This window comes from Chiloscyllium plagiosum, chromosome 13, assembly GCF_004010195.1.
Source record: "Chiloscyllium plagiosum isolate BGI_BamShark_2017 chromosome 13, ASM401019v2, whole genome shotgun sequence".
Lineage (NCBI taxonomy): Eukaryota > Metazoa > Chordata > Chondrichthyes > Orectolobiformes > Hemiscylliidae > Chiloscyllium > Chiloscyllium plagiosum.
Genome location: NC_057722.1, coordinates 5,118,486 through 5,130,456, shown reverse-complemented (window position 1 = coordinate 5,130,456; position 11,971 = coordinate 5,118,486). Strand labels below are relative to the sequence as shown.

Here is an 11,971-nt window from a genome sequence, read left to right as displayed (position 1 = left end):
GCTCAGCACTGTCCCCATGACTTGTCCAGACTTGTCCTACCTGCCTATCTCCTTTTCCACCTATCCATTCCACCCTCTCCTATCACCTTCATCCCCTCCCCCATTCACCTATTGTACTCTATGCTACTTTCTCCCCTACCCATCCCCACCCTCCTCTAGCTTATCTCCACCCTTCAGGCTCTCTGCCTTTATTCCTGATGAAGAGCTTCTGCCCGAAACGTCGATTTTACTGCTCCTCGGATGCTGCCTGAACTGCTGTGCTCTTCCAGCATCCCTAATCCAGAATCTGGTTTCCAGCATCTGCAGTCATTGTTTTTACCTAGGTTTTCTAGTTTATTTACTACTTGTCAGTGGAATGATTAGTTGTGGAAGGGTAGGACACAGGAGGCATATGAACTGCATTACACTTTTCTGTTTGAGAAAATGATGGCCGACGCTGAAACCAGACAGTGGCTTAACTCTGTAAAACTGAATGTCAAGAAAATCAGATCTTGGGATGCAATAAATAATCAAATTGAGATAGTGACATAATATTACTCGTTTGTAAATAAATTGTAGGTGTGTCCCCACTTGATGGACTGTTTAGAATCTTTATCTGGAAATTTCAAGTGAGAAACTATGGCTATTGAAAGAATGAGGGAATAAAGGGACTGGATTGTGGGCAATGTTCGTGTAAATTGCCCAAGTTCTCATCAGGAAAGGTAAGATTGAGGTGTGGTATGAGTGTTGATTTTAAATTCTAAAGGGTCTAGATAATTGAGAGTGAGTGCGTCAGATATTTTCTGTTGTGGCCCGATTTGATATCCCATCACTTAGAATCATAGAATCCCTACAGTGCAGGTAGAGGCCTTTCAGCCCGTCATGTATGCACCGACCCTCCGAAAAACATTGCCTTCGCCCCCACATCCTGTCCCTGTAACCCTGCATTTATCATAGCAAATCCACCTAGCCTGCACAACTGTGAACACCGAGGGGCAATTTAGCATGGCCAAGCCACCTAATTTTCGCATCTTTGAACTGTGGGAGGAAACCTATGCAGACACTGGAAATATGTGCAAGCTTCATGTCGACAGTCACCTGTGCTGGAATCAAACCATGCCAGTTTAATATAAGTTCAAAGTAATCCAAAGTCTGGAAACAAAGCTCTCTGCCTAATCTATGCCAGTGGCTTGGCTCCCACCACTTTGCTTGCCAATTTGTAAGTGGAACCAGCATTAAGTCAATACATGTGTCTGTTACAACATTCTCTGCAAATGTATAAACCCTAGGTAGAGTGTGCGCAGTGTGAGGTCTGATTAGTTTTTCTTATGGTTCTTCAGAAAGATGGAGACGCGATGCAACTTTTTGAGTCTATTCAAAGTCTATTCAAGTCTAGTCAAAGTCCAGGTAGCTCTAGGATAACACACGTTTCGGCAGAGTGATTTGGCTATAACATCGCTGAAGAATTAGGGAACAGTGCTTTTGAGAACACTTACCTGTGTTCACCATAGCACGATTCCAGCGGGATTGGTTTGTGTTTCATTCTGCGCATGCACCAAAATCTCTGCGCCATTCTGCACATGCTCACTGCCAGTCCCGGTCCTCGTGCCATACTGCGCATGTGCCAATGTCACCTGCCAACAGAACAACTTTCTGTGAGAGGTACTGTACAGAGAGCACCTTTCTTATTTTTTTAGATGTACTGTGTTAAATTTACTTTTGTTTCAGTTAATAAATGTGAAATGAACCTTCATTCGGGCTCTGTTACATTGTGTGATAGACTTTTGGGTGATTTTCTTTGAGCAATTGTGAGTGATATTTTGTTCGTCTGTCCCTAACCCCACTTTTCCCATATATCCCATTATTTTATATTAAATGATTTTCAATTAAGTGAGATTTCACTGGAACACAACTACAACGTTATAGGAGAACAACCTGTAGTGTCTTGGAGATTTTTGTTTCCAAGATGTAAGAAATCTTAAGCAGCATACATTGGGCAGATGAAATTGCATTGCAGACTGAAAGGCTGACACTCTTGATGTGGACCACGAATTGCTGTTCCACTTGAGCAGAACCATAGGTCATTGCCAGCGCTTGAAGCTGCTAAATTCAAAATTAATCCGCTCAAGGATTGCCTCACTAGAACAATGGTCAATCCAAGGAATGGATTCCCTCAGCAGCCAGTGGAAGTTAACAATTATGATTCACTCAAATTGGTAATATTTCTCAGCATTTTGTATTTTGAGATGGAGCATATGTGCAATTTGAGATGCATGTGGCAAGAATAATCTGCTTGGCAGAAATAGTGATTTTGAATTTGTGGTTCCTAAAGCTTTCTAACACTGGAGTTGTCTCATATCTGGACTTGTTGCAGACCTTTTGACCAACCAAGCATTTACAATGACTCCATGATATTGCAAATTAGGTGAACCTGAGGTTTCACTGTGGCCCACCCAGCAAGTCCTCTGTTTATGAATGAACTCACGAATTTGGTTACATTTTAGCAACATATTTTGAGTGAGAATCCTGCACTACTGCATAATGTTGAGATATTGTTATGACCCAGATGGCAAACCAAACCAAATCAGCTTCACTCACTAGTTTCACTTTGTTGTGAATCCAAAACATTCAATGATCTTGAATTGCTCAGTTGTACCTAATCGGATGTTATTGATCTTGGACAACCAATGTCAACAAAAATTAACAATTTATTATTCATGTAACTTTAAAACACATCGTAACCCCTACTGTGACAGACACCGTTCAGGGATAAATTACAAAGAAAAAATAAGGATTTGTAATTTGCCAGTTCAATTAATAATTTCAAAACATGGATACCAGATCTTCATGAAATCCTTTGACAATGGACTGCTCACAGGCAAGTACAAATGTATATCTTGCTTGAATTCCAAAATTACTGGTCAGTGCAGTTTCAGCAGACCTCCAGAAACATTCACTTATTTTCTACAGACTGGGATGCCTTTCTCAGAGCATTCAAAAATTCAATATGTTGATGGAAAACTGGAGAGAGAGCAAAACACCAGAGCAGTCTCTGGAGCTTCCAAAAATTACACTCCTGCCAAAACCCAGTCCGAAAGGTTTCTTTGTCCCCGTCTTTCTTTCAGTCAGCATTTTCAGTGGTCGGTTGGCTAACACCAGCATGAAAAATGTCCAAAGAATTCTTATAATCTTTTCAAACTTAAAACAGGCCAAATTCTTTGCTTGATCTTTTAAATGAATAAATAATCACAATCCATGAAACACGAATTCTCAAAAAAGTTATTAATTAGTGCCTTCATAACAATAGTTTGAAGTAGCTTGGTATCCTTTTCTTAAATTACTTGCCAGCAGGTTGACTTTTACCTTGATACTATTGCAATCAAAAATGACAACTATTGAGCAGCTCAAAGTCCTATTTTGAGAAACTTGCTTGCATGGTAACTGTCCTGAAACCTTTAAACACACATATCAGCAATCAAACAGAAAAATAACTCCAACTGAGAGACTGATTACTGATCTTTATCAACAATCCACATTGAATCTAGGACTTATTTCTTTTTGCATTTATTTACATTAAACTTTGTCAATGTATTGCATTTTAATTTGTGTTTTTTGAAATGGTTTGACAAATAGAGCAATCTGATAAGAATTTTTTTATGCACTCCTGGGGTATGGGCATCGCTGGTTGGCCGTCATTTATTGCCTGTCCCAAGTTGCCCTTGAGACGGTGGGGATGAGCTGCCTTCATAAATTGCTGCAATCCGTGTACTATTTAGGTAGATCCACAATGCCCTGTGAGTGGGAATTCCAGGATTTTGACCCAGCCATACTGAAGAAATGATAATGTATTTCTAAGACAGGATAATGAGTGATTTGCAGGCATTCCCATGTTTCTGCTGCCCTTGTCTTTTAGATAGAAGTGACTGTGGGTTTGAAAGGTGCTGTCAAAGGATCTTTGGTGAATTTCTGCAGTGCATCTTGTTAGTACTGCTGCAACTGAGCGTCGGTGGTGGAAAGAGTGGATCCTTGTAGATGTGGTGCAGTCAAGTGGAACTGCTTTGTCCTGGATGGTGTCAAGCGTCTTGAGTGGTATTGGAGCAAGTGAGGATTATTCCATTATCCTCCAGACTTGTGCCTTGTAGATGATGGACAGGTTTTGGAGAGTCACAAGGTTAGTTACTGGCTGCAGTGAAGTCATTCATGAAACAGCTGAAGATGGTTGGGCCTAGGACACTGTCCTGGCAAACTCCTGCAGGGGTGTCCTGAAATTGAGACGACTAACTCCCAACAACCAAGACCATCTTCCTTTGTGCTACGTATGGCTCCAAGCAGCAGAGAGTTTGCCCCGATTCCTATTGATTTCAGTTTTGCTGGAGCTCCTTGATACAACACTTGGTCAATCTGGCCTTGATGTCAATGGCTGTCAGTCTCCCCTCGCCTCTGGAATTCAATCTTTGATTCAAATTAATGGATTTTAAGAAAAGAGATTCTTTAGTGAACCATTAAATAATCCCGGAAATTTGTTGCTCTACCATGCTTTCATTTCAGCCTGTTATAAAATAACCTAAGGCTTATTAAGTAATTGATAAGCAAATGGCAAGGCTGATGCTTTTTATTATTTATGTTCAACTGCCTCATCAACAAGAAACACTGCCATCAATGTTGTAAAAACACCATTTTACAATGCTGTCTGACTCTTGAAAGATATTGAACAGCATCAAGTTGGTGTATTTGTGTGATAGATGAAAAATAAAGTTATCAAGAAGTTTTTAAAAATGTTGATTCTAGTCTAAACTTTGTTTTAACAGCATAACGGTCAGTTAGCAGTGACCTCTGACGCACAAGGTTAATTATAATGATGCGATGTCTCATCCATCAAGTCTTTGTTCATTGTACGTATCACAAAAATATGTAAGAAAAGAAATGGAGTTGGCATTGGCTCCCAGCCCTTTTTGAGCCTGCTGTGCCATCCAATCGCTGATGTACCTCAATTTCCCACACAATCTCCCTGTTTAATTCCTTTGTTCTGTCATGGAATTAGGGTAGTATTTGTTGCCCATTCCTAATAACTCTTGAGGGAAGTAGCTTACAATGGTATTCCAGTGGGCAGTTAAGAATCTGGAGTCATATATAGAGTAGACCAGGTAAGGATGGCAAATTTTGTTCCCTAAACAACGATATGAGTGCAATGAGAATCTAAACCAAAAGAAAATTCATAGTCACCATTACTGAGACTGGTTTGCATGTTTACTATTGGTTGGTTGAATTTAAATTTCACCAGCTACTGTGATGGCTTTGAACCCACTTCCTCAGAGCTTAACCTGGGTCTTTGAATTACTAGCCCAGTGGCACTACTATTGCAATGCTATCTCCTCTGTATTCCCTTAAGAGGCAAAAATCTATTAACCTCTGTCTTCAATATATTCAACGATCAAGCATTCACAGATACTCCGATACCAAAGATTTATAAGGCTAAGTAAATAAATGTCTACCTATTTCTGTCTACATAATCATCCTTGACCCCTCTTTTCCAGCCAAGAAAAACAGCATTTTGTCAAGATTCTTGTGAATGATGCATATTTCATTTAGATCACCTCTATTTCTTCCAAACTAGGAAATATTGCCCTAGTCTATGCAATCTCTCCTTGTAGGAAAATCCCTTCCTTGTAGGAACCATGAGTTGAAGATGCCGGTGTTGGATTGGGGTGTACAAAGTTAAAAATCACACACCGCCAGGTTATAGTCCAACAGGTTTAATTGGAAGCTTTCTGAGTGCTGCTCCTTCATCAGGTGGTTGGGTGAGTGATGAAGGAGCAAAACTCTGAAAGCTAGTGCTTCCATTTAAACCTGTTGGACTATAACCTGATGTTGTGTGATTTTTAACTTTGAACGAACCAGTCCTACAAATCATCATTACACACTCTTGGGCAAATATTTTCTTTCTTGGGTATCAGGACCAAAACTGTACATTTCCCTCACCAATATCCTGTAAAAGTTTCAGCAAGGTTACTTAAATACAAAAGTTTCTTTGAAATAAAAGTTAACATGCTATTTTCTGCCTTCGTAGTTTGTACCTACATATTAACTTCCTATAATTTATGAACAGATACACCCTCATGCAAATATTTGCACTCACCATTCAAAAAGTGTTTAATTTTTTTTCCTACATGGGAATAACTTTACACTTCACCACATTGTAGTATTCCATGCTCTTGTCCACTCACCCAACCAATCCCCTGCAGTCTCTCTCTCTCCTCCCACTGTTTCATACTAATATCCATATGTGAATTTTACAGCAGAAGATTTTGAGAGTTACAGGGTTTTATTGTAAACACAAACATCATTTTCACCTTTTTCACGCAGAATCCAGAACTACTAGTTATTTTAATCAATCTGTTCAGACATATTATGACACATCATAAATTCGGCCAGTTCTAATCGCTTCCTTGTATTGATCTACACCACCTTGTTTCTTCCAAAATATTTGCCTGTGTCCATCCTTGGGAAAACAAATTTTCCAAGTCATTTTCATATTCCTAACTGTTATTCCCTACCATGTTCTCAGCTCCACCTTTGCCTCAGTCTTTATTACCCTTGTCGTCATTCTCCTCATACAGTCTTCATGGGAAACAGATTTGTATAGATATAGTGGGCAGTAGTTTCAACCAATCACTGCCAGAACTCCTGGGCCCTCATACCAGCATTTTGTTTCATTCTGGAATGGAAGGATAACTTCCTGGCTTCTTTCCTCTACTACAAACAGCCTTCTCAAACCTGTCTCCATCTACTGCTGTGCCTGTAGAGCTCATGGATTTCTTTGTCACTAAGACCATCCAATCCATTGCCTGTATAATTTCCCTTTTTTACATTTCCTAGCCCACTAAATCAAGCTTTCTTTAAGGTTTCAATGACCTAGTCCTGTTTTCGCATTTTGCTTTCTCCTCTTCCCATAACTCATCTGGTTCAAGTAACTTTGTTCCACCTCTCTTATTCTTATTCCCATTAAACAGTTGACTACCTAGTTTCCCTTCCTGACTCCTGTGTTAGCTGCTACTGTTAACAGCCCCATCTAATCATGTACTGTACCCCACCCCTGCATATTTGATGTCATCACCCTTGTCATCAAAAAAACCTTTAATCCTGTTTTACTCGCAAGCTATTGCCTCAACTTCAACTTCCCAAAGTCCTCGAAGAGGCTGTTACCTTTCAAATCTTGCCCATTTTTGTGAGCATTCTTTAAAAATCCCACCAACCAACTTTCTGCACAACACTGAAATGGCTGTGATCAAAATCACAAATGACATTAGTGTGGTTTGCCTGCCACAGTCACAAAGTTGACCATCCAGTATCTCTCCCATTATCTTCCAGCTGGTTATGACTGCATTCCTTTTCTTTTCCTTTTTAAACTATCCAGTCAGAACCAGAGAATCACTTAGTGGCATTTTTTCATGCTTTCTTAACATTAGCTCTGTCCTTTGCACCATTCTATTTCTCGTTGGTGCACTGCAAGTCCGCAACATTAGCTGCCTATTGTCTAAGCTCTGGAATTCGCTCCATAAATGTTTTTGCCTCTCTGTTTTGCTTTTTTTTCTCTTTAAGTTGCCCCTTAAAATCTTTGATTCAGTTTTTACCATGTGTCCAAATATGTTGCTTGATACAAAATGTTGCTTGATAGCACTCTGGGGAAGCTCCAAGCTTTTATTATGATTTGGGTTTAGCCTCATCAAGGCACTACACAGTTACAGTAATACGTATTCTGCTCCAATCCCTTTGTCCAAACGGCTCACAAGCTGCTTGCTGCATTTGCTTATTAACTGATTCATATAATTCTAAACAATGTTTCCCAATCTTTCAGCTTTTAACAAGTATGCTTTTTTACTTTTTGTATCAAAACAGATGACTTTTCATATCTCTACATCTACCACATTTTAACATGCCAAAATTCTTTCTGAGCCTCTTTGCAACCTGCTCACATCTTATTTTCCCAATCCTCCTCAACTTCCTGACCTTATGAGCTCCTAACAACTGTTTAGCCCTCTCCAGTCCTCTTTGCCCCTCAGTTCCTCCAGTTAGTTCAACACAACTAACAACCGAATAACACAACTCTATATTTACATAGTGCCTTCCCAATACCTCAGGCCATTTCCAAATGCTTCTCAGCCAATCAAGTAGGTTGAAGTGTAGTCACTGTCATAATGTGGGAAATGCAAAAGATAAATTGTGAACAGGATTCCATAGAGCAAGGTAATAATGATCAGGTAACGCATGTTGATTGTTAGTCTAGAAGTAACTATTGGCTAAAATACTGGGGAGTGATCTGTTACATTTCATTGGCTAGGGGATTCTTTGCCTTCCTCTAAGAGAGCTGTCGCTTCCTTACTTTAACATCATCTGAAGGGTCTCTTCTGGCAGTGCAGCACAGTCTGCACTGCACCAGTGTGTTGGCTTGGATTACATCTTTGTGACTTTCTGGAAATAAAGCCAAGAGTGGTGATAAATTTATGATTGATTCTTGAATGTTCTTTAAGCAAAGCTCCAGCCACTCATGATAAACCCAATGGAGATATCAGCAATTCACACGGGCATAACCTGATAATGAATGTGCTTCTAGCAGCCTGTTAATTTTCTATTTGAAATCCCAAGCCCACTACTAACTCACTATATACTTCACAACCAGACCTTCCTTTCATTGCCACACCACAATACCTACTGCAATTGCAGCCATTTGTAATTCTTTGCAACATACGATCCTGCAGTATTCTATTCATTATTGATAGAACAGTACGTTTATGCATATTTATTGATCGTCCCCATGCACCCTCTTACTTATCTGTCACATTTAGACAAATTTGTGCAACTGGTTTGAGTATTGCTTTAGAAAAAGACACATTATGTCAAAGCTTTTCAGCATTGTTCTGTCATACAACATAAATGTTGTTTTACCTTTTTATTGGTATTTTTGTGAATTGCCCTGATGAATGCGATATGAAGAGTGTTGACAAAATGTCTTTTTCTTTTAACAAAACTCAAGTTCTGTCATACTGAACAGCTATTTATGAATATTTCTATAGCAGTTCATTCTTGAAAGCTGAATGGCAGTCATTTGGAACATACAGAGAACCTGTTCCCCAACAAAAGATACTTTCACTAAAACAAAAGTGAGACCTGATACCCATGTGGTTTAAAGCAATCTTGACAGCCACGCGTCAAAACAAAAGGGAACATGAGCTAGAAACACTTTGTTCTATGTTTTAACTTGTGGATGATAGGTCCAGATGATGGCTTGTGGGATATGGATCATGGAACGGAGCTGATTAGAGAAGGAGACAGTGTCAAAGCGACATTCCCATCACCTTATCTGATGTAATAAAAGCAGAGTTCTCTGGATACTGGAGATCTTAAATAAAAACAGAAATTGCTGGAGAAACTCAGCAGGTCTGACAGGAAACAAGTAGAGTTAACCTTTAGTCAAAGAGACCTGGGTTTTTCTACCACTGTGTTTTTATTTTATCCTTTCTCTGATGTGTTCATCCATATGGCAACCCATTATTAATTGTTGGCTTTGAAGCCTTTTGCTTAGGTGGACTATAACCTCAGTCTCCCTCTAATTCCCCTAAATTGTCCTCCTGTTTACTCTTCTTGCAACATAGATCCTTCCATTTTCACTTTTTCCTTGCTTATCCTCTATTAATTAATCATTGCTCCCCGTTTCCTCCTCTGTAGCTGTCTATTAAAACCTTATTTCTGTCATTTATGTACCCTCATCAGCCCTTTCAGCCCATGTTCCTGTCTTCTCCTTTCTGTCATCCCTGTGCATTCTATTTTATTCCATTTCTTTCATCTTGCCAAACCACTTCTCCCTCCCCCACCCCCACCCCCACCCCCTTTTCTTTGATACTCCGTGTTCCCTTCCTCCTCTCCCCCACCAAATGTTCAAAAGCTTGCTTGAGCCAGGTTGGGACCAAAGGCTGGAGCAGACTGGTGGATGAAGGGACTAGAATACAAGAATACAAGCCAATAGGAAATTTAGTGTGAATCTAAGTGTTAGGACTGCAAACCTCAGTATATCAGATGTGCAATTATTGAAGTGTTGTCATGAAGGTTCCCTAATTTAGACATGTTGACATGGAAAGGTGTGACTGAAAAAAAATGATGAAACCATCAGGTTATATATGTATAAATGTGGCATAGTTTCAGAAGCTAGTACACCATCATCATTGACTGGCAATGCCACCTTGTCTATGTTAATGTGTTTACAAAAGAATGGGTGTCAGGTGAGATGGAATAAAGAAGATTGAAAGTTCTGCAATTGTATTCATCTTCAGAATCCTCTCATAGTTTGTAACTCATTTTCTTATTTCTTCCCAGCTACTCTAACGTACGACACCTTGAGGTTTGGCGATTTTGAAGATTTTCCAGAAACAACAGAGCCAGTTTGGATTTTAGGAACAAAATACAGTGCACTCACAGGTACTGGGACACAGTGCTCACAGGGAGACTGGTTCGGCAGGGGATTCTGATGATGGTAGTTGACGGAAGGTAGACTATTTCTGGTATTGGACTAGACTAGAGGCTGGCTGTTGCTGGGTGAACTCTGAGAAAGTGAGGACTGCAGATGCTGGAGATCAGAGTCGAGAGTGTAGTGCTGGAAAAGTACAGTAGGTCAGGCAGCATCCGAGGAGCAGGAGAATCGACATTTTGGGCAAAAGCCCGAAATTCCTGATGAAAGGCTTATGTCCGAAACATTGATTCTCCTCCTCCTCGGATGCTACCTGATCTGCTGTGTGTTTCCAGCACTACACTCTCGACGCTGGCTTAACTCTGCAGCATAGACTTTATTATCAGGAGTTTGGGAAAGAAGCTGAACCAGAATAATAAGTGATAGTGGTGGAGTAACATCACAACATCCAGAGGGAATGAAACTCGATTTCTCTCTTGAAAGTCAATTTAAATTAGTACAATCAGTACTTAGTATTAACTGTGTTTTTAAAATCCAACTTTAATTGGAAAAGGCTGTTTGATCACTGAAGATATCATTTAAATTTGCTAGTTCAGAGCAGAGCCCAAGTGAATTTTGAAAGACTCTCTTTTAGTCTGACCTGGTCAATTTATTCACATATTTTTAATCTGTTGAATAAAAGATCTTGTTCTGATGCTCTCCTTTTGACATGTACTTTTTGCTTGCTTCCATTTATATTCTGTGATCCACGTGAGGTTATTTTGAATAAATTGGTTGGCTCTGCCTTGAAGGAAGACAATAAATCTAGTAGGCCTGTCCCAGAGTTTTGGTTGAGCCATCCAACTAGATCCACTTTCTTGTTCTTCCTCAATAGCCCTGCTTCTTTTCCCCCTCCCATTTTAAATATGTATCCAGTTCCATTGAATCTGCTTTCATTATTCTTTTCCAGCAATACATTCTGGATCATGTAATCATGCCATGTAAAAACAATATACAGTATTTCCTCATTTTTATTTCTATCAGTCATCTTAAAACTGTGTATTCCGGTTACTGACCTTTCTGTGACTGGAAATAGTTTCTAGTTATTCTATAAAATAACTTCATTATTTTACATATTTATCAAATCTCCTAACCTTTTCAGCCCCAAGAAGAACAACCATGACATATCCGGTCACCCTATGTAACTTATCATGAATCCCTCCAGTATCTTCTCCACTTTCTCCTTCTTATGTGCCCACAATTGAATATATTTCTCCAGCTGATGTGTGGAAAATCTTTCAGATAGGTTTATCATAATTTCTTTGCTTTTGACAATACACAATAGACAATAGGTGCAGGAATAGGCCATTCAGCCCTTCGAGCCTGCACCGCCATTCAATATAATCATGGCTGATCATTCCTAATCAATATCCTGTTCCTGCCTTATCTCCATAACCCTTGATTCCACTATCTTTGAGAGCTCTATCCAACTCCTTCTTAAATGAATCCAGAGACTGGGCCTCCACTGTCCTCTGGGGCAGAGCATTCCACACA

At 39.7% G+C, this 11,971-nt stretch overlaps 1 protein-coding gene across 2 annotated transcripts in view; it reads left to right on the top strand.

Moving 5' to 3' along the window:
• Positions 1-11,971, top strand: part of atg4b (autophagy related 4B, cysteine peptidase) — an 81,252-nt gene that overhangs the window by 24,618 nt on the left and 44,663 nt on the right. For both annotated transcript variants that reach the window (XM_043701722.1, XM_043701723.1), the window contains one exon: positions 10,348-10,449. In XM_043701722.1, coding sequence (XP_043557657.1) covers positions 10,348-10,449 — 102 coding nt within the window. The remainder of the gene's footprint in view (positions 1-10,347; positions 10,450-11,971) is intronic.